The sequence below is a fragment of the Ceratotherium simum genome, chromosome 15 (assembly GCF_057802395.1).
Source record: "Ceratotherium simum simum isolate JZ-2026a chromosome 15, ASM5780239v1, whole genome shotgun sequence".
Classification (NCBI taxonomy): Eukaryota; Metazoa; Chordata; class Mammalia; order Perissodactyla; family Rhinocerotidae; genus Ceratotherium; species Ceratotherium simum.
The window spans coordinates 33,823,727-33,851,603 of record NC_141914.1 but is presented as its reverse complement, the minus strand read 5'-3'; the positions used below and the strand labels follow the sequence as shown (position 1 = coordinate 33,851,603).

At 38.1% G+C, this 27,877-nt stretch overlaps 1 protein-coding gene across 2 annotated transcripts in view; it reads left to right on the top strand.

Annotated features, from left to right (window-relative positions):
- The window catches only part of TP63 (tumor protein p63), a 95,068-nt gene that overhangs the window by 53,186 nt on the left and 14,005 nt on the right, over window positions 1–27,877 (top strand). The window contains exons 3-8 of one of the 2 annotated variants that reach the window (XM_087439862.1): window positions 10,539–10,725; window positions 12,933–13,048; window positions 14,243–14,352; window positions 15,017–15,141; window positions 17,023–17,105; window positions 19,433–19,569. In XM_087439862.1, the coding sequence (XP_087295988.1) occupies window positions 10,539–10,725; window positions 12,933–13,048; window positions 14,243–14,352; window positions 15,017–15,141; window positions 17,023–17,105; window positions 19,433–19,569 (758 nt within the window). Of the gene's footprint in view, window positions 1–10,538; window positions 10,726–12,932; window positions 13,049–14,242; window positions 14,353–15,016; window positions 15,154–17,022; window positions 17,106–19,432; window positions 19,570–27,877 lie in introns of both variants that reach the window. The other variant, XM_004424578.3, reaches the window with a different exon arrangement.

Sequence of the window (27,877 nt, the reverse complement as noted above, 5' to 3'; positions counted from 1 at the left end):
ATCAAACCTAGGACCTGATGGAATAGAATTGGTTCTTAAAACAGTTGGTGAGCATTTCATGTTATTCTTATGTTCAGGATCCCATTCTAAAAATATAGTTACAATTTAGGGAAGAAAATGTCAATTCCTAGGTAAACTTATTTACTAAACTAAAAAGGATGTGATCTTGAGTCAAAAAGTAATATGGAATATTCTCGTAATCCTGTAGGAAATTGATGATCATATTTTTTAGATAACCTCTGAGCTTTATACTTCTTTTTCTGATCATATTGTGTGTTTATGTAATTTCGCTCTGGTACCAAATACACCGGTTCCCCTTTGGCACCATGCTATGAGTGTTAAGACTGCGTGGTCCATGGGGAAGAACATTGGTCTGTGTGTCAAGATGGTCCTTGTTGCTGTGTTTTTGAGCAAGTGTTGTCTCCTCTCTGGGGCTTGAATTCCTCTTCTGTAAGTGAAGCAGCTGAACCAAATAATCTCTAAGCTTTTCCTGATCTGACTTTCTAAGAAAAGCTTAGCAGCAGTATCTTAAACTAAAAGTGCCTTGAAACAAGTGACTCAATAATAGAAACATAGAACCAAGTCCTTGGTTTAAAATGTCAGTTTGGTTTTCTATGGAAACTCAGTAATTAGAGTCTGATGTACTTGCGAAAGTATTAGCTTTCCAGAAGTAAGGAAATCTGAGTTCACACCCACAGTGCCTAGATTTGGTTGTGCAGCTTTAGAAATCATTTCTTCAGGGATGCCCTCCTGACCCTCCAAACTAAGTAGAGCCCCACATGTTGCCCTATCTCCCTCTGTTTTTTCTTCGAAACATGTATCACAATTTTAGAAATAACTTATTTAATGTCAGTGCTTCCTTTACACCAATTGTTTGAGGATAAGGGACACTGCTTGTTCCCTGAAACCCAGGACAGAGCCTGGCATGGAGCAGGTGCTCAATAAATATAAATTGAATTAATAAACCAACTTCACCTAAGCCTGTTTTATATCTGAAAATTCAGAGAAAAAGAAGGTTTGGACAAGGTGCTGTAATGTTCCTTCTGGGTTCTAACATCTTATTTCTATATTTTCTGTCCTCTAAAATCATGTCTGCCATAATTTTACAGGTTGGTGCTGCCCATGCTAAGTTCATTAATTAAAAATTTTAATTAGGAAGTAGTTCAAGCATACAAAAAACAGTAGGTAAATTTAAACACCTGAGAATCTACCAAGATGTTAAAAATTTTTCCATATTGCTTCAAATCTTTGCTTTAAATAAAATGTTACAGATAAAGTAAAAGCTCTCCCTCCATTCTATCTCATTCCCCTCTCTCCTTCCAATTGACATATGTCTATATGTAAGAACATGGATAACTGTTGAAAACATGGGATGTGGAAATAGCATATTATTAAGATTAACTTTGGAGCAGTGTAATTAGGTACATTTTAAGGACACTTAAAATTATATTACATATACTTATGGATATATGCATGTGTATTTAAAAAAATGTATGGAAGCAGATAAACCAAATTCATTTATTTTTTTAAACAAGTGAGTCTAGTAACTTGACATGGTTTAGAACTTAGTGATTACTAGCAGATAAAGATGAACTGTGGGATTCATTGTAAATGGTTAACATTCAAACTTCAGCAGACTTTTATTATCTGGCAACGACCACTTTCTGACCAGGTCGAAATAATGTTTTCACAATGCACCCCAGATTACTTAAGCTACATTAAACGCTTTATGTGGAGGATCTTAGCAGTATGAGGCTTTAGTAATAGTTATAATATATGGCTTTTATGTTGGTCTTTGTAGTTGACTAACGCTTCTCATATCCGTGAATTTTTTCCTCTACTCTAAGAGATGTATATTGTGTATTATAATTTTTTTCTATTTTATGTTTGTGAGAGGTGAAGTGACTGCATAAAGACCCAGGAAATAAATAGAAGGGGTGGAATTTAAATCTTGTCTTTTGGCCCTTAGTCTAGTAAATGTTGCTTACAATGTTGGTATTGGATAAGATTCCTTTTCCAATGCTCTTGGCTTTGAAAACTAAGCCCTTTCCTCTTTCACAACAAAATTGGCCTATTAATTCCAGTGTTACCTCATGTTATTTTATTTTCTTTGCCCAGAATTAAAACTAATTATCTTTTCTTTTCTCTATTTGTTGGAGTCCACTGACTAAGCCAGGTCTCAGTTGGCTACTGAATATTGGGAGCCCTGTGTTAAAACCAACTTTCATTCATTCTTCTTCCATTTTAGAAAAAGGATAAGCAAATAATTGGTATTGTTTTTGCAAGCATCTTTTGTTCTAATGAATAACATTTCTTGGTCTCTTTTGGTGCTTCCATGCATATCTTTCATGATAAAAACTAGAAGGCTGAATTTAGTAAGTCTAAAACATTTCTCCCATCTCTCCACATTTTTTTTTTTTTTTTTTTTTTGGTGAGAAAGATTAGCCCTGAGCTAACATCTGTTGCCAATCCTCTTCTTTTTGCTGAGGAAGATTAGGCCTGGGCTAACATCCGTACCCATCTTCCTCTACTTTATACATGGGACGCCTGCCACAGCATGGTTTGATGAGAGGTGCATAGGTCCATGCCCGGGATCTGAGCCTGTGAACCCCAGGCCGCCAGAGCAGAGCATGCAAACTTAACCACTACGCTACCAGGCAGGCCCCCATGCCCCGTCTCTCCACCTTTTCATTCATTTCTACTGCCCTAGTTTAGGCCCTCCTCATTGCTTGCCTGAATAGTTCCTGATGGGTCTCCTTGCTTCCTACTTTGTTCCTGTCTTGCTCCTACCAGCTTTGTTTTACTTAATACATAGGATTGATTAGGTCTTTCCCCTGCTTTACAATCCTCAGTGACTCTTCTTTGCCTGCTGGTAAAGTCCACCTATTTCGGGTGACATCGAAGGCTCCTCAGAATCTGGTAACTGCCTTCCTAACTTAGCCTCATTGCTTTCTGCTCTGTCCCCCCTCCTCCTTCCACCAGCCCATCTATATTTCAACCATAGTTAACATCTCTTTGCTTATACTCATGATGTTCTCTCATTGTAGAAAACCTGCTCTCTGCCTCTTGGCTCTCTCTTCTTTCCATTCTGGGTATCTAGTTGGTAAATAACTTGTCCTTTGAAACCTAGTTTAAATATTACTACCTCTATGAAATCTTTCTTCTCTACATTAGTGGAATGCATTTACTTTTCTCTTTCTCTCTTATCTCCCACCAATTCATCAGCAAATCTGGTTAAAATATATCCAGAAACCAACTGCTTCTCATCACCTCCACTGCTGGTCAAAGCCGCTCTCATTTTTTTCTTGGATTATTTGCAGTAGCCTCTTTACTGGTCTCTCTGCTTCCATCTTTGATCCAAAAAATCTGTTCTTTACATAACAGTCAAAGATCTTATTAAAATGCAAATCAGATCATATCACCTTCTCAGACCTCTCCAGTAGCTTCCTATCTCACATCAAGGAAAGCTGAAGTCCTTACCCTGGCCTAGAAGGTCTTTCATGATCCAGGCCCCATATTCTCTCTGATTTCTGATCTTATTCTTTCCCAATGTAGCCTTGCTCACTGCTCTCCTGTGACACTGGCCTCCATGACAGACATACTCACTCCAGGACCTCAGCACTTGTTGTTTCCAGTAATGGAAACACTATTTCTCCAGTTATACACATAGCTCACTCCAATGCTTCCTTTAGATCTTTCTTTAAATATTATCTTATCAAAGAATCTTTCCCTGATAACCCTAGATAAAATAATATCCTCCTCACACCAGATAATTACTGAACGATGTGTAAATGGGGAGAAAAAATTGGTCTCATTTCTAGTTTACGATGGCAACCGATTAGCAGTTTCTAATGTAGTCACTCTTAAATGTCCACTAAAATATTATGAATTCCAGAAAACTGCCTAACTAAATTGGACACTCAAGCTATTGACAGAATCCTGTAGCAACTTTTTGACTTAAAAGGCTGATGGAACTGAATTGAAAAATATCAAAGGGACATGAAAGATGCATCTACTGGCTCTGGCTATATCTTGCTATATTCACAGAAAACTGCAAGAGCAAATTAGGGGCCTATATTAAAAAAAAATTACACACAACTAAGTATAAGGGAACATCATCTTAAAGAATCAAAGAAAGCAAATGCATCTTCCTCCTAGCAACTGGAAGAAATGTTTAGAAGATTGCTTTAGTACGAAGCAATGAAACATAAGCTTTATAAAGTGAGAGAAGAAAATAATAAACCTAGAACAGCAGGCTGAGATGAAAAGACAACTGGATAAGGTAAAAAGAGAGATGGATGAGATAAGGAAGGACATTTGAAATGCAGTATAAGAATTAAAATTATTATTTGTAGTAGAATAGAACAGAATTAACTCTAGAAAACTAAACATAGGATATAGAAAACAAACTTGACAACCTTTTTCAGAATGTAAACTAAAGGAAAAGATGCTAGTAATTAGTGTTGAGTATATAAGGTATGTGGTGGATAGAGAATGGTGTTCCAAAGTAAGACTTTCATGTTCCTGGAAATTAATAAGAGCAGAAGGAACAAAAACACACATTAAAAAAAGAAAAAAATTTTTATTGAGTTGAGTTCACACATGTAGGTTGAAAGAGCTCACCAATTTCCAAGTAATTTCAAGGGGAAAAAAAACACATTTAGAAACATTCTCACTTTTTTTTTTTTTTTTAAAGCAAAATAAAGAAGGAAATAAAATCCTGCAAGAATCTAGGGAGAAATAAGCAGATTACTTAATTTAAAGCGAGAAAATTCAAATTGAGCTCGGACTTCTCTACAACACTAAAATATGCATTGACTCAATTATCCAGTTTCAAGGGATCCAGCTAAAACTAATTTATGTACTAAAGATTTGTGTACTAAAATGTGCTCTGCAGTGTTTTTTTTAAATATTTTTAAACTAGAGTAAATTTAAACTGGAGTAAAATTTTTAAATTGGGTAAATTTAAATGAGTAAAATTTATACTATATTAGAACTATGTATACTATATAAAGCGTTATTAAATAAATCATGGTATATCACTTTTTAGTACTATAATTGCAACCACTTAAACTTATGTTTTTAAATTAGACCATACTCATTATAAGTTAAATAAAAAAAGATACCAAACTTTTTATGATATGCCCCCAGTTTGTATAAAGGGATGTGTGTGTGTGTTTGTATGTGTAGAAAAAAGTCTAAAATGTTAACGGCATGTATCTCTGGGTAGAGAGAATATGTCATATATTTTCTTTTTTCTAGAATTTCTATGTGCACATATTGTTACAATTACAAAAAAACAAAACAAAACAGACAGCTTTATAGAAAAAGAGAAGTTGGGGAGAAATTTATATGCTTTTAATCCTCTATAACTGCTTCTCATAGTGACAGCACTCAGGGAGAGATACTTTATACCTTCAGACATATATTTGAAATGTTTGATATCCACCCAAAGAGCTGCCAGAAATTCAGTGAAATGGCCTTGCATCATCAAAGAAGTTTTTAGCTATAGCAGATTCTCTTTTCAGATATAAACTTAACTAGGTTCTTGATTTGATACCTGTAAGTAGGAGAAACCTAGCTAGAGATAAAAATAATCTTGGAACAGCAATGAAAAAATCTGTTTAGAATGGAATGAAAATGTGCAAAGGGAAAAATAAATTTGAGCTAGAAATGGAACCCATGAAACAAGCAGAAGGCCTAGAGAAAGAATTATTTTTCTCTGGAGTTTAAGTGTTGTCCCTATTATATTCAATATGAGGACTAATTGAACCCCCCAAAGAAATGCTTCCTGTGTTCCTCAATATCAAGAATTAGATATATCAAACTTTTGTAAATATAGCTAAAGGAGTGCTTAAAGGGAACTTTGTAGCATTAAATGCTTATATTAGAAAAATATGAAAGTCTAAAATCAATGATCTAAGACACCAATTTAAGAAATCAAAAGAAAACAATAGCAAATTGAACCATAGTTCAATTCTTGCAGTTGCAGAAGAATAAAAATTAAAATGTACATTGGAAAGGAAGAAGTGAAACAGTCTTTATTCATGGGTAACATGATCATCTATATAGAAAATCCTATCTACAAAAAGCTATTAGAACTAATAATTTTAGCAAGGTCACAGGATACATGTCAATATACAAAAATCAATTATATTTTTAGGTACTAGAAAAAAATTAGAAATTTAAATTTTAAAAGTACCATTTACAACAATTTAAAAAATAAAATACTGAAAGAGCAGTCTAACAAAATTTGTGCAAGATTTGCACTCTGAAAACTACAAAACATTCCTGAAAGAAATTAAAGATGTCCTAATTAAATAGAGATATATACCATGTTCATGGGTTAGAAGACACAATATTGCTAGGATATCAGTTCTCCCCAAGATGACCTATATATAATCTCATTCAAAATCCTACCAACATTTTTATGGGAATCAACAAACTGCTTGTAAATTTTATATGGAAATTCAAAGGACCTGGAATAGCCAAAACCATTTTGAAAAAGAACAACAAAATTGAAGGACTAAGATTACCTGATGTTAAGACTTGCTATAAAGTTAGAGTAATCCAGACAGTGTGATACTTATGTATGACTAGACATATAGATCAATAGAAAAGAAGACAGTGTTCAGTTAAAGACTGAAACACATATGGTCAATTAATTTTCAAAAAAGATGCCAAGGCAATTCAACTGGGGGAAAAGATAATCGTTTCAACAAGTGTTGCTAGAACAACTGCATATCTGTTAAAAAGAAGAAGAGGAGGAGGAGGAGAATTGACTGAAAATAGATATAGGACTAAATGCAAGAGTTAAGACTGTAAATCTTCTACAAGAAAACATGGAAAATCCTTCGAGCATTGGGTTAAGCCAAAATTTCTTAGGATACGAAAAGTGTGAACCTTAAAGGCAAAATATTGATAATTTCTCAAAATTAACTATATTGAAAAAGCACATAAAATGGAATAAAAAAGGCAAGCAACAGACTGGGAGAAAATATATTTAAAAAAAACTTATATCTGATAAAGGACTTATATCCTATCTAAAGAATTCTTTCAACTCAAGAACACAAGAAATCCAATGAAAAATTTCAAAAGAAAAGAAAGATTTGAACAGACACTTCAAAAAAAAGAACAGCAAATAAATGTATGAAATAATATAAAATTAATGTAAATATATTTATATCTTTACAAGGAATTATGAATACATTAAAGGCCATGGAGATGGAATGTAGTACGGGGAAAATATTAAACATCATCACAGGACCAGTTTGCAAACAGTGAAGCCAATAGAGTAGCAGAAGCTTGGCTTTATAAAGAACCAACCACGCCAGACCACTTCAGCCCCCTAGTTACTGAATGGCAGGCTTGGTAGTTTATCAGAAGCAATAATCAGAATGTGCCTTGGCCCTGGCCAAATATTTAGATTTAGTCAATATGAAACTCTCATCACTAAAATTGGAAAATATAGTCTACAGTACTAGATGCAGCCCTAGCTGTGGGGTGATCTCTACATTGTCCTGGCACAGTGTGGAGAACAGAGGAAAAACATGAGTGTTCCAGACAGGGAATAGCACCTCTGAACTGCGGGTGATGAATATATGGTGTGCTTGCAGCATTAAGAGGTTTGCATGCATAGAACAGTGGGTGAAAAGTATATGTGTTTAGCGGGTGAGGGGAGAGAATCAGAGATAGATGGAGCCAGAATACAAAGGAGAAAGAGCAGGACCTTTTTCTTGAATTCCCCAGAGCTGTACTAGAAATCCTGACTGCTGGCACTAGCATCCAGGGAAGCTTCCTCCTAGTCTGGGGTTTTATTAGTTCCATCACTTGCTGCTTCTCCCTGCAATTAAATGAGCAAAACATTATAATACTGAGAAATAAATATAGAAGAATTTTTGATGTTAAGTAGACCACTTTTGATCTCCATTTTAATGTTGGAGAAGATTGTATACCTTTTAAGTTGATTCAGAAAATAGCCACATTCTTGGGAATTAGAAAAATGTAAAAGTACAAAAATTTACATTCCTGAGCCAAGAGAATAGAGGTGAGAGACTGTTGTTATAGAAGTAGGACAGACTCACATACTGGTTGCTAACCAGCTCTTCTCTATGACCTCAGGCAAGTCCTCTCTATGCTTTAATTTTCTTATCCATAAAATGGGGATAATAATACTGCTCCATTATCTGTTGTCTGCAATTCTGAAATTTAAAGAGCTCTGAAAACCAAAAATTGGTTTGGTTTGGTTTTAATTTCATAAGTTCATGGCAAACTCACTTGGTGGTGAAACCTGACCTGAACTTTAAAGCTTTATCATCATTTCCCAGTTGCTGTGACTGTTCATGAATTCTGAAGAAATGTTATGATTTGGTTATGGGGTGCTGCCCTAAATCCTGCTGGAGGTGTTTATAATATGTGCTCTATGAACTTTACCCCCTTTCTAAAATCTAAACAATTCTGGATTCTGAAACAACTAGCCCCAGGGATTTCAGATAAGAGATTATATACCTGTAATATCTTCTTCATAGGGTTATATGAGGATTAAGTTTCTTACAAAAGAGCTCAGAAAATGGTGAAGCTATTATGATTTATCATTATTTAAGCACAGAAATTAGATCCCTCACTCCCATCCCTGAGAATGAGTGAGGATTAACACCTGATGATGCCTAAGTTTATTCTTAGTACTTTTATATTTCAGTCTGTCCAGTTTGATTTATAGTATATCAATTATTGAAATGGAATGTTTCTCTGAACTCTCCTACTCTGAACACTTATCCTTCTTTTTTTGCAATCTTTACATACTTGGATGGCTGCCTTCTGGTGTTAGCTGTTGTTTGCCTTCAGGTGTTTGCTGACAGACTTATTTTTCAGTCGTCTTTCCTAAGGTGCATCTTATGAAACTCACAGTTAGATTGTACATCTCCTAACTAAAACACAAACAGATTTGCTTATTTTCTTGGAGTTCTCAATAAAAGTGAATTCTTGTATCCTAAGACAACGTCTTTGTTTGTAAAGTCGTTGGTTGAAAACATTAGAGCAAAAATATCCATCTAGATTTCATTCAGTGTTTCCCAAATAGACTTTTATTTTTGTGGTTGATTTTTGGCATACTTCCTATTTCTTCAAGCTATGTAAAACCCTTTTGCTGTGTCTAATCCTTGGCCTGCGGGCATGGAGAACTGATTATGCAATACACTTCTGGTACTGGGAAATTTCTAGCTGAAAATTTCATATACTGAAATACTTAGGATTAAAAGGAAGATTATTTAAATAAATATTATATTTCAAAAGGAAGAGACAAAACAATTATTTTTAAATGTGCTTTTTGGTAGGATATTTGCTTTTAGTCAGAGTTGGGTTGGAACATATCAATAATGAATCCCTTTGCCACTCTGGCTCCTGCTCCCCAGTGTCCTTCCCCTGGAAGGATGTTGCTGCCAGCCTATCATTGCAACCTGCATGTGTCTGTTTACCTTTGTTTGGGTAAGTGTTACTAGGTGCCCTACTCTTGGCCGGCAATTCCGGTGCTGGGGTGGTTTTACTCCAGCGTCAGAATGAGTAGGAATGCAGTGATGGGGCATTGACCCAGAGGACAGGGGTGATAAGGTTTAATACAGTGTAAGAATTAGAATGGAGACTTCCTATACCGATTCAGAGGTATAAGGGAAGCAACACAGGATGGGACTTTTCTTCCCCTTCTATTTGGTTCTGGGTCTCATGCTTTCTCCACCCTATTTTGCCAATTCTACAACCAACCAACCAACCACCGAACTTCCTCTCCCTGCAGAAGGAAGTGTGGGGAGGAAAAGTTTCATTCCCTTGTGAGTGAAAAGATCTACGTCTTGATCCTTCTGCTGCCATGATTTGCTGTGTTGCAGTGGGCCAGTCCTTTTTTTTCATGAGAGAATAAGATCAAATAGCCCCTTCTAGATCTTGCATTCTCCTAGGCTATGATATTAGAAGATAAGTTCAGTAGGTTGGGGGAATTTTTGCTTTGCCATTTTCTAGTTGGTTGACCTCACGTAAAATTTCTTTACTCTCTGCCAGATATTCCATTTTACAAAAAAACTTCCATAAACCCTAATTCCTATGAGTCTCTCTAGAGTATTGTTAAGGGCAGGATTAATTATAATCTGTTTAATATCACTTAATACATGAGAACAATGTTTTTCCATTTAGTTTCTGGTACTCTATAAAGCTGCTCATGGTATTAATCATTTAAACCCCTCTGAGACTCAGTTTCCTCATCCTAGAGAGAGGATAACAGGAAATAATGGTACAAATGTGTTTTCAATAAATGTGAAACCTTCTGTAGACATAGGATTTTATTTGAAGTAGAAAAAAAATGATTAATTTGATTAATGAATATAACTCCCTCTAATAAGATTACTAGATGTTGTGTATATTGTAGCCAATGGTAAACATGCATCTGTAAAGGCTGTAAAAAATGGACATATTTTCCTTGCTCTGATTTGGAATGTGACCATATCTCTTCTTGGTTCTTTCCTTCCCTCTACCATCGGCCCATCTCTAAGCAGTATTCCACCGAACTGAAGAAACTGTACTGCCAAATTGCCAAGACATGCCCCATCCAGATCAAGGTGATGACCCCACCTCCTCAGGGCGCTGTCATCCGTGCCATGCCCGTCTACAAGAAGGCTGAGCATGTCACTGAGGTGGTGAAACGGTGCCCCAACCACGAGCTGAGCCGGGAATTCAACGAAGGTAAGAAGATTAGGAATTTGTGGCTGTTCGACTAAATTTCTTGAAAATAGAGATCCTGTGGAGATCTTTGTTTGGGGCCCACCTACCTGGTTGCAACCTCTGCAGTCTGAGGGCAGCTCAGTCTGTCTTTCTGGCCGACAGAGTGTCTGAGAATAATGATAAATAAGTTGGGGGCTCTCACAATGATTGAACTATTTAATTTTAATATTGATAGTTACTAGATGACCTGGGCTTGCCTCTCTACTCTCTAATGCTTCCTACCTTTTTTTTTTTTTCAAATGAGAGGTTGTAAGGAGAACAACATGGAATCTAGTCTGTTCAGCCCAGGACAGGGAATCTTTCAGTTTTAGTGCTTTTCCCAGAGTGATTGTCAAGGCTAGACCAATTGAGAGCTGGAAGACCAATTCAGAGGAAGGAGCATCAAACATGAGAAATGAGAGAAAATAGAAGAGGAAAGTGGAAAGGAAGAAAAATAAATGAAGACCGTTAATGAGCAAGAGGAGTAAATAGAAGATCTAGAGCATAAGCTAGGGACGGGGAACTGGAAAGTGAAGGCCCGGGAGTCAGGGAGCAGGTATCTTGGAGCCACCTTTAAGCTCTGTACCTATGGATAAGTCATGCCCTGACTTCTGAGCCTCAGATGCAACAATAGGTTTACAGAAGAGGTCACTATTTCCAAGAGTTTCCTTACCTCTGATATCTAAGGTTCTGTGAAGGCGAGCTAAGTAAAGAACACAGAAAACTGGAAGGGAAGGACAGGAGAAAGCCAAAGGATTCATCAGAGAGTGATGAGGGGACAGGAAGGTTGGGAGTTAGGATCCTTTATATAGAAAATATATTCAAAATAGAAAGATTGGTATGTAGCTAGAATGTATGAATGTAGAGAATATAATGGATGATAGAGAAAAATTAATGGAGAAAGAGAATGGATAGAAATTTATAAAGAGAAAAGAAAGTTAAAATCCTCCCATCTTAACACAACTATTTTTCATGCTAATTCTAGTCCCTGTCCACATGACTTCACTAGCCATTCCTTTGCATCTTGCTTTTCTTTTAACAATATGCCATAAGGATTATTCCTCACAGCTAGGCTTCATTATAGGTTTCCATAATTGCCTTTGCTCCATCAAGATGATGTAAGTGTTTTTTTAAATTGTTTTCTCATTGTTTGACATAATAGTTATTTTCAGTTTTTGCCATAATAGATGATACTTCAGAGAGCACCTTGATACACTTAGCTTTTTACTTATATTAAATATCAGTTTTTGTAGAATAGGAATGTGTTGTCAAAGGTCGAGATTACCTGTATGGCTCCCAATTCTTGGAGCAGCTTCTTACTTTTGGAGCTCTGCCAAGTGTCACAATTTTGTGAAACTTTGACTATGCTCTTTTTAAAATTTGCTTCCCTGGGGCTGGCCCGGTGGTGCAAGTGGTTAAGTTCACCGGTTCGGATCCTGGGCGCGCACCAACGCACTGCTTGGCAAGCCATGCTGTGGCGGCATCCCGTATAAAGTGGAGGAAGATGGGCACAGATGTTAGCCCAGGGCCAGTCTTCCCCCGCAAAAAAAAAAAAAAAAAGAGGATTGGCAGATGTTAGCACAGGGCTGATCTCCTCACACAAAAAAAAATTGCTTCCCTTTTCTTATCCTCCAACCTGGGGCTTTTTCAGCACAACAAACCAGTAAGTTTCTCATCTTTATGACCAAAGCAAAGTCTAAAGATGGACACTTGATGATGGAGAAAAGAATAGGCGAAGTCAAAGTTATATCCTGGCCACCTGTTCCCATTTATTAAGTATTTTTGCTGGTCAATTTGGGGGCAGCATCTTCTCTCAAGTTGATTCTTTTTATTAATTTGCTCCTTTTTGCCTTCCATTTTCCAGGAATGCTGGAAAATTCCCTTATGGATCAGATCAGAGATATAGTCATAGAGTTCTATAAAAGCTTGAGTCGTTAACCTTAGACACTAGAAACACAGGACTATTCCCTTAAATATAGATGAGCATCCCGGTCCTTTCTGTTACTATAAAGGTTATGACACCTTCATGTATTAGATATCTGGCAACAGGATCATTCCTTTTTTCAAGGATGTATATTTCCTCTATTACATGAACTATTTCTTTGGCCACCAGCATTCTGTCCATGCAGTTTTGTTTTCTTTATTTTGAGGGTGAAGAACTAACTGTTTTGTCTTTCTCTGTTCTGCAGGACAGATTGCCCCTCCTAGTCATTTGATTCGAGTAGAAGGGAACAGCCATGCCCAATACGTAGAAGACCCCATCACAGGAAGACAGAGTGTGCTGGTACCTTATGAGCCACCCCAGGTAAAAAGATAAGGACTGGGCAGACTTCAGAGAGCATTAGTTTTGGTGATAGAGGGTGTTTGAGCATCTGTTTCTGTCTTAGTCCTTGTCGTTAAATATGTAACTTCTTTTATATTCTATCCCTCTTCTCCACAGGCCTCATCTCTATCCCCTTCAAAATCTCCTGAATTTGTACTAAATTAACTTGCTAACATGGCTCTGTGCCCATATTCCCATCTTAAAGGCAGATAGTAATTGAACTTGTAATTGGATTAATACATGACATTATCTTATCCAGAGAATTTAACTGGAAATTGAACTGGACGTGCATCAATCCTGGATGCAGATATTCTTACACTAGCTTGCAGATGAGAGACCCTAAGATGTATCTCTTAGCTGAAGTTTAATTGTATTTATTTATTTTTTCCCCCAAAGCCACAGTAGATAGTTGTATGTCATAGTTGCACATCCTTCTAGTTGCTGTATGTGGGACGCCGCCTCAGCATGGCCGGAGAAGCGGTGTGTCGGGGCGCGCCCGGGATCCGAACCCGGGCCGCCAGCAGCGGAACGCACGCGCTTAACCGCTAAGCCACGGGGCCAGCCCACTTAGCTGAAGTTTAAATAAACAGGTGGCATATTAGAAAAGCAGAATGGGGCTGTGCAAAGAACACTGGAGTAGTGAGGACAGGTCTTTTGGTTTGCTGGCTTGCTGTGTGGACCTTTAGCTTGTGACTCTCCCTCTCTGGGCTTCTGTTTCCTCATCCATAAATGAGCACTTGGGACTAGATGATTTAATTCTGAGGACCTTTTAAGTCCCAGAGTGTAATTTATGGAAGCATACATTCAAATCTAGGTTATACTGTTTTATCCAAATAGGGAAAATATCTCTGGAGCCTTGTTGCTCTATTTGGTAATTTTTTCAGCTCTCCCTTTTCAATAATATTCATATATGTGACATACCTTGTTTGAATTGGGTGATAAAGATCAGCTTGCAAATGAATAGGGTCAAAGATCATTATTTTTTAAAGCCTATTTCACCTAATATATGGTGCAAAGATAAGCTTTAAGCTTCCCAAGAGGCAAGGCAAAGAGGAATCTACAATGGGTTAGAGCTTGCTTCATTGGAAGTGGAGTTGTTTAAATAGTGGGAAGAACCAAGAAGGAGGAACATCAGTTCAAACCATTGTTAACACGCTCTCTTTCCCCCGTGTTCAGGTTGGCACCGAATTCACGACGGTGTTGTACAATTTCATGTGTAACAGCAGTTGTGTTGGAGGGATGAACCGCCGTCCAATTTTAATCATTGTTACTCTGGAAACCAGAGAGTAAGTGGCGTATGCAAAATTGTCACTCTGCAAAAACCATGGGCAGAAGGCAAAGTGAAATTGTGTCTGCTTTATCATTCACTTCGCATATACAACAAAGAGCTCCCCTTGCCTTTGTCCTTTGTGTTTTAAATCCTTGCTGCAAACACATAAAAGATCTAAGAAAGTAGAGACAGAACAGGGTGGATAAAGGCAGAGGGAAAAAAAGAACCAGGAAGGCATGCAAGTCACTTCATACCTGAATTCTTGACATTTGACTGGAACAGTTTCTGATTAGACAGGGTTTGTTTTCCTGTGGCCCCCAAGGCATTTAACAGTTTCTTTGAGTAAGTCTGGGCTGCCTAAGGGGATTTTATCCGGAGACATCCACTGGCTTAACTCAAGTTTCCTTCAAAATATGTAGCTAAATACAGCTGTTCAGCTAATGGCTTGGAGGTTCTTTGCAGAACAAATGGAATGTTATTTACTAATATTGCTTGTGGCGTGTAAGCACTTTTGTGTTCTGCCAAGCGCTTTTGGGTCCATCCTCAAAGCAGCCATGATTGAGCGGGTGGTGGTGGTGCACTGGTGATGGTCCGCAGCGGAAGTGGAAATGAGAGAACGCCAGGGGACTTTTAAAATTCTTTTAGTCTAACCCCTTCTTCCCCTCTTCCCTAATTCCTAGTGGGCAAGTCCTGGGCCGACGCTGCTTTGAGGCCCGGATCTGTGCTTGCCCAGGGAGAGACAGGAAGGCGGATGAAGACAGCATCAGAAAGCAGCAAGTCTCGGACAGCACAAAGAACGGCGATGGTACGAAGCGCCGTAAGTAGCTGTAGTGGCCAAACGGGGTAGGGTTGAGTCTTCTCCCGATATGGGGACTGGCGGGTGATATTTGAGAAGCTGCATGTTAAGATCTAAGGGCTTTAGGGGCAAGTATGAGTTGAGACCCCAGAGCTGGTGGGAACAGCTATAGCATTGATGGAGGTGCTGAAATGGACTCTGGGTATGCACCACATAAGCAAGAGTCTTGGTGAGGATTCCTTAGTCCAGTAATCCTCAAAATGTGACTCCCAGACCTGTAGGATTAGCATCATCTGGAAACTGGGTAGAAATGCAAGTTCTTAGTTCCCAGACTTGCTGAATCAGAAACTCTGGGGGTGAGGCCCAGCAATCTGTGTTTTGTAAGCCCTCCAGGTGACTTGAAGGCTAGCTTGAGAACCCGTATCTTAGCCTCTTGGTATCAGCTTATCATTCTGTTATTGAGCATGAGGGTTGAAAATAACATCTTCCTACCTCATGAGTCTGTGGGAAGAGGGGGATTTAAGAATGCGTTTCATAAAGCATAGCCTGGGGAATATGCAGATCTGGTTTTCACTGAGTCTTGACGTGATAGATGTGATCCTCTTGGGGCCCCAGTTACCTCACGTTAGTGAGGCTAATGGTTTAGGGCAGTTGTTTTCAAACTTGTTTTTCTAAGCAGTAAAAGCAGTTTCAAAAACAGAATATTTCAAGGACCCCACAATGCAAAACAGATGAATGCAGAGCTGCTCTAGTTGAAGGGGACAGGACTTGGGGGTGGTCTGCAGCTCCACGCTCTACTCACAACCACACCTTGCCCATGAGGTACACCCCCACAGAGGCCTAGCTTTTCAGGTAACAAAGTTTGAAAACCATTGATCCACATGTGCTTCTAACTCGTGAGATTTAATTCTAGAAGTTGCCTTGCATAAGCCTGATATCACTATAACAAGTATTTTAAAGTATAATGCACTATGACTTATTTCATGAAAAAAGGTTTTAATCTTATTACTGATTAGTATCCAGAAGAGATAGAAATTGTATTGCATTTTACAGAACAATAGAATGCTGTGACTAGTCACCGTCAACTTATAGCTGTTCAGTATGATTTGCTTTTTCTGTTAGTCTCTTACTCTCTGTCATTATTCCTTAAAAAAACATGTATATATGTTATTTATATATATAAATACTTTGATCTCCACCTAATTTTGCTCTTGAGTCTGCCTGGTGGCATAGTTCCTGTATTCTTCGCCAAGCATCTCAGTTACCTACAAACTAATGACTTTCAGTAAGGACAGATTATTTGCAGTTTGGTAGAAGGATCATCTCTTTACCCTGGATCCTGAGTGTTGTTTCCAATTTTGGAAACCTTAGGGATTTATGAGCTTAATTCACTCATTTTACCAAGGAGGAAACTGAGGTCCTGGAGGGTGAGACTGCTTGTCAGAAGTTATGTGATGTATGTACTAACATGGGAGGGGTGAATGCACAAGGCTGAATGCACTGGCAAGACAGCCTCTCAACATGCATTTACCTCGTTGGAAGATAAATGACCTGAAAAATAAAACACAAAACCTATTTCTCTTCCTTTCCTTAACATCTGCTCGTAGACACACGCCAGTAAGACGCAGGGATTCCTGCAGTACTCCTTAAGCCAAAGGCCATTTCCCAGCGTCCCGAATTTCTTCCTTTCACTTGTTCTGCCTCACCTTCCCTCCACCTCATTACTGTTAGGTCTACACTTACTGTAAAAGCAATCATCACCAGTTAAATGGATGCTTAGAACTAGAAGCTCTAATCTCACAAGTTTTGCTGGTGCTATTGTCCATTTAATAAATGTATTATTGCTTCAGAAGTGTTCCCAGGATGAAACTTGCGTTTTTCCTCCACCAGCTTTTCGTCAGAACACACATGGCATCCAGATGACATCCATCAAGAAACGAAGATCCCCAGATGATGAACTGTTATACTTACCAGTGAGTCTCCCTTGGGTCTTCATGATTGCTTGCTTTTCACCTTCTCTGAAGGAGCTTTTACTCTGTGGTCATCTTCTGATCATCTGTGGCAGTGAGAAAGGGGTGGTGGTGGATAGTGAGATAAAACAGAGAGAATATGTTTCTTGAAAAAATGAGGAAATTATCCCTTCCTTCCACAGTTTTGGAATATATTAATAGTGTGTGCTCTACTTACTACTCACTTGGTCAAAGCTACCCTCCTAATAGAATTTTTCTTGCCCAAATATTTAAAATGAATCTGTACCTCATATTTAAGCATGATAAGTTGATCCTAGACAGCATGGCCATACCAATTTAGCACTAAAATTTTGTCTGAAGGAGTTCACAAAGTTGATAATACAACAATTATGGAGAATTGACTGTGATTTCTTTTAGGGAGTGCTATAAAGAACGCCCAGCAAGGTAGAATCCTCTGTTGTATGTGCCTGGCCAGAAGACTTGGCCCAATTGTTGTGTAAGAGCATTGTTCATTCCTACAAGGAACATTAGTCCTCTCAAGGTCACTGAGGTGCCCTTTTGTAGACTATGATTGCAGTTCATTGAATTCTTATTACCTTAGGGCTTTGCCATCTACAGCAGCAGCAAAGTTTTGGTAACCAGTATAGCCCTTGACGCCATCTAAACTGACATGCAACACACGCAAGCAAGGCCAGGGGATTTGACTGGGAGCTGCCACCCTGGCATTGAAGCTAAAGCAACTCAACAGGTTTGGGTGTGCCATACGTGCTTCTCTCCCTTATTTGGGCCCTGTCGTCAGGGGAATAGGTTGCTTGCTGGCAGAACAATCAAGACAGTGAGTTAGCCAATATTCTCAGTGTCTTGTTTCTCAGGCTGCATATGGAAACTGACTTGGGAACTTTCAGTTAAACCTTTCCTTGATATACTAAATATTACAAAAGGCCTAATATGTTTGCAACTGCTGAGATAGGAACCACTTGAAAAGCTATGTTTTTTAATGAAATTTCAGTTTGTCCTAATGAAGGAGGCACCCAGTAATCAGTTACATCTTACGTTTAGTGAAGAGTTACCCAATCTGAAGTGTGTGAAGAGAGAAAAAACTCTTTTAATTTAACAAAATTTGGTTTATATTTGTTGAGTGGCAAATATGCCAGACCCTGAGCATTTAGAGATAGTAGGATATAATTCTTACCTTCAAAGAGCGTGCCTCCTAGTGAGGAGACAAACGGTTACAATGTAATGAAATAAATACTTCAGTGTTGCTGGGCGTGATGCTGTGGGAGCACGTAGGATGGACAGGAGACTCGACCTAAAAGAGTGAGGTCAGGAAAAGCTTCTCAGGAAAGGTGACCCCAGAGCTGGGAGGAGTAGGAGTTAACCCAACAAAAGCTAGAGAAAATCTTTCCATTTCTGACTTCTGACAAACTCTGCCTCTTGTACTCAGGGAGGGACAGGGGTGAGGCAGGTGAAGGGTGCCCAGGGTGCAGAATTTAAATACACACTCACTCTCAGGCCTTGCAAGTGCCCTGCGTGCCTGCTGGCCTCACCCTGGTCCTGGCCCTGCTCATACTTTTTAGCATGAGACTGTCGTAAAGAGAGAAGCACATTTTGCCCAGCTAAAAACTTCGTCCTTCCAAAGATAGTTACAGTTAACTCTCGTTATTTGTGGTAGTTATGTTTTGTCACATCATTGTGAACACTGTACTTGCAAATACTGAATCATTGCTCTTAGGGGAAATACAGGGTTAGGTTCCTACGAGCCTCTGGTCACAACGTTTCAGCATCTGCTCAATACAAAACCTTGTTTTATATGTGTTTCTCTTTAAAGACAGTTTATTTAATATATACTGTTGATTCATTAACACTGTAACTCATGCCTGAACGAAGCTTATCTAACATGTATTTTCTCCATAAGACACATCACAGCCTTCTTGTACTTAGGAATGCTAGACAGCACTTCAGCACTATACTTGGGAACCATTTGAAAAGCAAATTATCAACAAAAAATGCAGAAATGTGAAAAATTTGGCACCAAATAGACCAGGAAAAGGACACTTGTTTGCAGCATGAGAGCTGAAACAAGAAGGCAGAGCAGCACCTTGTTCCACCTCAGCTGGCATGCATGGGTGACTCAAATTTTTTTGTCACCCTGCACATGTCTGCGAATGATCACAAAACGCTGCGAGGGTAGATTTTCAGCTTATAAATACATGTTAGCAAGTAGGCGAATTCGCCAATACAGAATCCACAAATAATGAGGATCGACTGCACTTCTGACAGCTCTACAGTTCTTCATGTTTTCTTTTCTTTCCTTCTGCTCTCTTCCATAGGTGAGGGGCCGTGAGACTTACGAAATGTTGCTGAAGATCAAAGAGTCCCTGGAACTCATGCAGTACCTTCCTCAGCACACGATTGAGACCTACAGGCAGCAGCAGCAGCAGCAGCACCAGCACTTACTTCAGAAACAGTGAGTGTGTCAACGTGTCATTTTAGGAGGCCTGAAGAGGTTGTGAGACCGCAGAACATAACAGGTTCTGACAAGCTGGTGTGGGGCTCCTTTTTCAGTTTCAACAAACTTCTACATTTCTTATCATAACCTTCCCTGTAAGAAATTCCACCTATATTCTGAAATTGAATACAAACTATTTCAGATGAATTATAAAGAGACTCACACTAACAGTTAGTTCTCTTCTCTATACTCTTGATCCATACATATCTATCAATAATAGAAATTTGAGCACACACTCTATTCTAGTAATAATGTGTATATTTAAAAACATATAATCTTCCCTCACCCCAATGGATTGTCTTGTACATCTCCTGGGATGCACAGAGTCCACTTTTGGGAAATCAGTTATAGACTAGGGAGAGCACATAGGTTTTACTATATAGTGACTCCTTTGATTGCTGTGTTGAGGAGGATTCTGAGACCTAGTGGATGCTCATTGGGAAAATGTCTGGATACAGAAGGGCAGAATAGCATCACATTGCCATGCTTCAGCATCTCTGCTCTGGGTTGTCTTCCAGCAATGCAGTACATTTTTACATAAATTGGGCCAGATTTTGCAAACACATTAGAATATATGTACACTCTATTTATATGTTAATTTTTACCTTGACTCTTGGATCTTTGATGATGTTAATTGTTTTATGACTAACCAGAATAGAATAGTTCTGATGAAAGGAAGGGAAGTTGGTGAATCAGAGATCTGTTTATATTTATCCTTCTGTGGTTAAGAATTATCACTTGTTGGCTTAATTAAGATATTTGTCTGTACTGGAAGTATTGCCAGAGTCTCTGAAGATAAATGTAAAATGTGTATATTTTGGGCCCATTTGAGTAATTCAAACATTTGACTTTACTCTTCAGGCAAAAAGAAATGAAGCCAAAACCATCTTGCCTAAGGCAAAGATTGTCTTTTACAAGAGAAATGTAAATCAACAATAAATAATGGTTCTTTTCTGGTATATTATTAGCTACTATAGAGAGATAGCTATGGAAAGTGTAAGAAAGAGGGCTCATTTTTCTTTTTTTTAACATCAACATAAATTCAATTGAGGAGGCAGGGCTGCATCTCTGATAGTCAGGAAACATCCTTGAGTACCTAGGGGCTATAGGGTGTGGGATGAGCAGCAGAGGGATAAAAATGAAGTGACTCTCTTTAAAAGACTTGAGACTAGTTGAGTATTCAAGGCTCTTTTTTGCCTGGAAGGGATCTCACCATTTACTTTTAGCATGAAAGTTTTGCAAATCGTGATTATAAGCTTTTATATGTAAGGCTGAGTGGAAGGTTTAATCAGGAAGTTACTTGAGGATACAGAGCATTTCGAAGGAGAATTAGAATTCAAGGTACAGGGCCGGCCCCGTGGCTTAGCGGTTAAGTGTGCGCGCTCCGGTGCTGGCGGCCCCGGGTTCGCGTCCCAGGCGAGCACCGACGCACCACTTCTCCGGCCATGCTGAGGCCACGTCCCCCATACAGCAACTAGAAGGATGTGCAGCTATGACATACAACTATCTACTGGGGCTTTGGGGGGGAAAATAAATAAATAAATAAAATTATAAAAAAAAAAAAAAGAACTCAAGGTACAGACAAATTCCCATTGCCAATCCTATAGATCTTTTAGGATATCAGATAGAAATATGTTAATATGTTCAAGTGTAAAACTGATTTAGTTCTTATAAAATCATACAATAAGGATCAAAGAATCAGACCTGTAAAATCATTTACAGACCCAGAGGGGATATATGCCTTCCCTGAGATGTGCATGTCATGATATTTGAGAAACACTCCTAAATTGCCTCCAGTTCACTCTGGTCATGTTTAGCTCAGTCAAAATGACCTCAGAAGAATTACACAGTAGCATATCATGCTGAACTAGTTGCTCTGTGATAATTTCCTGTTTTTTTTTCTGGTTAACAGGAAAAGTTGTTTCAGGTCAAATTGATATTTATTAAATGGTGTGATTTAAAATATCTAACCGTCTAGCACAGGGGTCAGCATACATTTTTCTGTAAAGGATCAGTAGTAAATATCTTAGGCTTTCTGGCCCGTATGGTCTCTTGCAGCTCCTCGATTCTGCCTTTGCAGCACAGAAGCAACCACAGACAATATATAAACAAATGAGAGTGGCTATTACAATAAAGCTTTATTTTGTGAACACTGAAATTTAAATTTTATATCATGAGCTATTCTTCTTCTTTTGAATTTTTCCCACCTTTTAAAAATGTAAAAAGCATTCTTAGCTTATGGGCTCATTCATTGTAGTTTGCCAATCCTTGTTCTAGATAAATGAGTGCCTCTTCCTTTATTGCTTCTTGAGGCTCAGATTTTTTTGGTGGGAGTATTTGGAAGCTAATATGTATATTCTAAAATAGAGAGATAGAAGAAGGTCTTAGGAAATCTTTTAAGGTGACATTTCAATATCTACCAAAATGACAGCCTTTAAGAGAGATCTCTTTTGTCTGAGAAAGTTAGGCATGCCCATCCAGACACAGAATATGGTTAATGAGGGAACCATATCATCAGCTAAGACTGGAGTAGTTGACTTGATTCATGTGGCAAACTTTTACTGAAGATCTGCTTTGTGAAAACATTAAGGATAGAGATGAGAAAGATGAGGTTCCTGCCTTCCCATTGTTTACAATTTCATGGTGAATTCCCAACCAGAACACCTTTTGAGTCTTAAGAAGGCTCTGGAGATTTATTCTCAGCATCGTGTAAGTTAATAGGACAATTTTAAACAGCTTCTCTAGATCATACAATAAAGGGAATAGTTTTGTGTCATAGTTTTAAAGACTTTACAAGCTAAGAGGATCTACCTCAGTCAGTGGAGGGCATATGTTATTTGTGTTTGTTTACATGGCATACAGGAAAATACATAGCCCTTTGTTCCCAGATGATGAGTTGTTCAGTGCTTAAAACTTATCCAGTCTGACTGGCTGGCATTGCTCTAAAGGGAAATTATTTGATTTATAATACATATTTCATAAAACAGTCTATTTCATCAAAGAAGAAAATGCATCTTAAAGTTGGGTTATTTTAAAAAGCCCAAAAGATTTTAGAGATATATTTTCACTTTTTTGTGTGTGTGGCCACAGATAAATAGAGAAGAATTAGTAGCTTCATAGTTCTCTGGGGTGTCCATTTAAAAGTATCACTGCATGTTTTTGAGTTGTTATCTCACAGTGTATAAGAGCTAACTTCAGCTGTGATAACTTGTGCGTGGAAATCTAACAGACTGCAAAATGAAATCTTGGCACAATATAGACGTTTGGTCTAATTATGCCTTTGTTACTTACATATACATGGGTCTCCAATGATTAATATACATCTATATAAATTCTCCAGTTGCTATATTCTTCAGCTAAGTTTTTTTCAGCTCTTTTATTTTCATGTAAAGCTCCAAGAAAGAGCATGAATGACTAGACAAAGAAAAATGGAAATCTAATTCCCTGGCAATCATTTGAAAACAATAAATCAGCCTGGAAAATGCCTATGATAGCCTGTGATTTCCTTTCTAAAAACATAGTACCAATTTTATGCTGGTAAGGAATCAATTTTGTACTTTTCTTTATAGTAGAGGGAAAATAAGTGGGAAGGGAATACACTTTCTACAAGGTGGCAATACAATATTTTCAGTTTAATTACTCCTATTAGTTTCCCACTATACGTTTTCTTTCTGCTTGCTTTTCATTTGTGCATGGTTTTCCTTTTTCAAAAATTCCTTCACAATTACCTTCATGATCATAGGCTTTATGGAGGATAAATTTTAAACTGAGGTTTTGTAAATCAAATTGTTATAGATGTAAGTAGGCTTTATACAAAGAAATTTGATTTTAGTTGATTTGCTCACATTGTTATAAACAAAGGGGGTTATGTTTATAGAAGCCAGAATCTGTTGGGAGGACAGATTGGACCCATTCTTAACACTAGACTCCTTGCCTTCATATTTTCAAGGGACATTAACTCTTAAGACAGCTTTGCAGAAGCCACTTGAGACCTAGCCTAGTTAGCAATCTTTTAACTTATGTACTTTAGACCAATATTATTTCTTTTTCATTTTTTTTCCTGTAGTTTATCCTCCTTCTTGGCTTCCATCCTGACCTCAGAACAACATCACTTTGTTAAAATTTTACCTACCCTAACTTTTGCTTTCATCTGGAAAATTATTCTTGAGTTTCTATGGGATGAATTCATTTTAATTTTAATACAAATATGTGGCATCCTTAGGGGTTCCTTCTTCTTTATGATCACTTATGATTGTGGCTCATTAGTAATATAGGTCGGAGAGTACTGGAGCAGAGCGGGATCCTCAAGACCATGGTTCTGACCCCTTCATTCTGTAGCTGGGAAAACTGAGGTCCAAGGAACTACACCTGTGATTTCATAGCCAGTTCATAATAAAGCTAAGACCAGAATCAGATTTGGAAGACAGAGCTCTTTGCAATGTTCTGGTCTGCTTCATTAATTAAGAAAGTTGCAAGAATAAAATTAAAGCAAGCATCTATTCCCTCTTTTCTGTCTCTGTTTCACTCAGTTGATATATATATATATATTTTTTTTTTGAGGAAGATTGGCCCTGAGCTAACATCTATTGCCAATCTTCCTCCTTTTTTTCCTTTTTTCTCCCCAAAGCCCCAGTAGATAGTTGTATGTCACAGTTGTACATCCTTCTAGTTGCTCTATGTGGGATGCCACCACAGCATGGCTTGATGAGCAGTGCGCAGTTCCATGCCCAGGATCCGAACCAGCGAACCTTGGGCCGCTGAAGCTGAGCGGGCGAACTCAACTGCTACACCACCGAGCCGCCCCCTCAGTCAGTTGATATTTATCTTTGTGGTTTCAGTGTCAAGTACGATCTCCTTAAGCTCATTTGTCTGTGATTTTCTTCAAGAATGTTGGTAGTTTTTCCTCAGATTTGCATATCTGAGGGAGAAACAAGCAATATTTTCAGGATTATCAATGTAGGAGAGAGCAAAGGACACAAATCTTTCTCTATCTCACTGAGAGATGTGATTAATACCGTATTTCTAAGTTTGGTTTAGAAACCCTCCACATTTCCAGAATATTTGTTTGAACTTGTGAGTTTCATAGATAAAAAACAGGTGAATCTTGGCAATTTCATGTGGTTCAGCCTTACAGGTTGTGAAGCTGCACAAGCTTTTACACTTTGCACATTGATACTTTTTGAACTTAACAGCTATGTTATGAGGTTGTCAGGGCAGAGATTTATTAGCTCTGAATTGGTAATGAGGAAAAAAATCAGATTAATTAAACTAAGATTAAATCATTTTTCTAAGTTCTCACATCTCATTGCAGAAATGATCTCAGTTCTAGGTTTCAACATTTGAACTCCTATGGTCCATACACTCCTATCATAACTAAAACATGACTTCTGCATGTTGTCCCATTCAGTCCTTGCTCCAAGAGAAGCCCTAAAATGTAATAGTCAAACAAGAAGTGAAAGCGATATTCTTTAGTTGGCAGCAAATTGCTTCTCTACTAATTTGATTTCTGGCATATTCTTTAAGATGACACCAATTCTTGCTGAGATGGTTTATTGAATCCCAGCACTAACCAAGTAGAAATGGCTTTGTTCCTTTGCAAGGAGTAACCAAATGTGATTCAAGAGCCATCTGGGAAACAATTCCCAAACAGTTCATGGGGTTGCACAACCTTTAGCAAAATAAACTGATTTATCCTTGGCATCCTTATAGCATAATTGATTTCTAAATTATGCAAAAGTTGCTTTCATGAGTTTGATATGTGCATTTATAGGCCAAATTTGTGAGTTAAGGGATTAAGATATCTATCCGTCTCAATCTGAGCACATACAAAATGCTCGCTAAATAGTTCTTTAGAAATGCATGATGACACAGCCCCCAGACTGATAAGATCATATTTCTTCACACTTCATAGTTAGCCTAGGCAGAAACAGTAATGAGGTATCATAATTGGCTGGATGACATTTTACAAAATATTAAAGTTAATTCTTGCCTCTGCGTTCCCTTTTTCAATGAGTCGAGTCCAATATGCCAAGCAGTGCGCGCTAAGCACCTTGACCTACCTTGTCTCAGTAGTCCTCAACTGAATCACTTATGGAACTTCTTAAATGTATGCCTGGGCCCCAGCCTGGTCTCAGAAGGAATGCGGGAAAATACATTTTTTAAGTTCCACAGGTGATTCTGGTAGTTCTGGTTAACTACCACTGCCTTGTATCATTTCTCCTTCATAAAAATCTTGAGAAGTTATCTATGAATAATTTTAAAGGAGGATAAAGAAGAAGGAGCAGAAACAGCTCTAAGGGCATTCTATTCTGTCTATACTATGATCATGAAGGTAGGAGGGTGTGTTTCTGTATTCAACTGATTTGAGCATATGAAGTCCTAAGCCTTCGTCTTTTCTTTTCTCTGGTTCTCCTCTGCAGTCTCCTTTCAGCCTGCTTCAGGAATGAGCTTGTGGAGCCCCGGAGAGAAGCTCCGAAACAATCTGACGTCTTCTTTAGACATTCCAACCTCCCAAACCGATCAGTGTACCCATAGAGCCCCGTTTCTGTATTTTGAGCGTGTGTGTTTGTTGTGTTTCTTTATGTGTGTGTTTGTGTGTGTTGTGTATCCAGCCCTTGTAAGAAGGACTTGAAGACACTTTGGCTCAGAGACCCAACTGCTCAAAGGCACACAGCCACTAGTGAGAAAAATCTTTTGAAGGGACTCAAAACTTTACAAGAAAGGACATTTTCTGCAGATTCTGTATCCTTAGATCTAGCATTAGTCAGTCGAGAACCTCTGTGTTTGTGAGCTTTTGTGTTGTTTCTTGGGAGGGAGGGGCTCAGGTTGGGAAGAGGGGCATTAAGATGTTTATGGAACCCTTTTCTGTTACCTACTGTTGTGTTTGAAAACTCATAAAGAAGCTTTTGAGCAGGTCTCAAACTTAAGATGTCTTTTTAAGAAAAGGAGAAAAAGTTGTTATTGTCTGTGCATAAGTAAATTGTAAGTGACTGAGAGACTCAGTCAGGCCCTTTTAATGCTGGTCATGCAACAATATTGCAAATAATAACAAACTAAGGTGTCAAGTGTACTGCTGGACAGAGAGGTGATAGTTACCCTAAGTAGCCAATGTGGGGGATGTTCTTTTCTTCTTTTTGAAAACTTGCATTATTAGTATCCTCCCCTCATATGTAAATAGAAAGTTCATTAATGCTGTATCAGATCCTACCACTGCCACATATGTCAGCATCTGATATGATAGTCTTCCTTGCTCATGGAAACCCTGGAGAGCTATCCCCAAAACTGTTGTTTAGATGCCAACACAAGTAAACCTATTTTGTCATTCTAATGGGAGGGTGCAGCCACCCCAGTAATACTGTTCCAGGCAGTTATATATCATTCTTCAATGCCCAAAATGGAGTTCCAAGTCCTCTCGCCAAATCTATGATTAATTTGTTTGACTGGAGCTCCTATCCCTCAATCCTACCATAAAACTAGCCATATTACACTGATCAAACTCCTTTGCCCAGGAAGCTGATGTTTTAAGTGATGTCCAAGCAGACACATGTTAAAATCACCACTCCTGGCCTAAAAATTAAAGATAGAGTAGATGACTTTCTTTTTTGGCTCAAAGAGTTTAGAGAATCTATTTCTTTCTGTTTTAAAAACATATTTTAAAATAATAGTATAAAGACTTTTAAAATCCCTTCCATCCCCTACCTCCCCAGATCAGATCACCAGCTCTTTATTCTGTGTCACCACAACACTGATTTCTTGTTATTGAGGCTGTGGCTTTATGGATGTGTGATTTTAATTTTCAATAAACTTTTGCATCTTGGTTTATCTTGCTGTTTTTCTTTTCTGTCTCTGTTGCTTTTTTTTATTCCTTAAATACTAGAGTATTTTCGTTTAAGTGTTTGAAGTACCATATGTAAGTCTAAAGAACAAGAATAATAGAACAATCATTTGGTTCTGTCTACACTTCTGGTAGTATTTGGTGTGTTTGTTTAAGATTCTCTGTATCAAAGTCCTCAATCCTAAAAATAAATCATAATGTCCACACTAACTTGAAAATATATTTTAGTTGTGAGTGTTTAATTTCATCGTAAGGGGACAGGCACTATAGTATCATTTGTTCACGCCTCTGAACAAGTCTAAAGTTACATCTTAAGTTACCAGATTTACTAAAAGGAATTTAAATAAATCAAAATTTATTAAGTAATTCGGCTTCTGTGACATAGACACTAGCAAATATTCATCCAGAAATCTGTAGTGGAGCTTGTTGTCC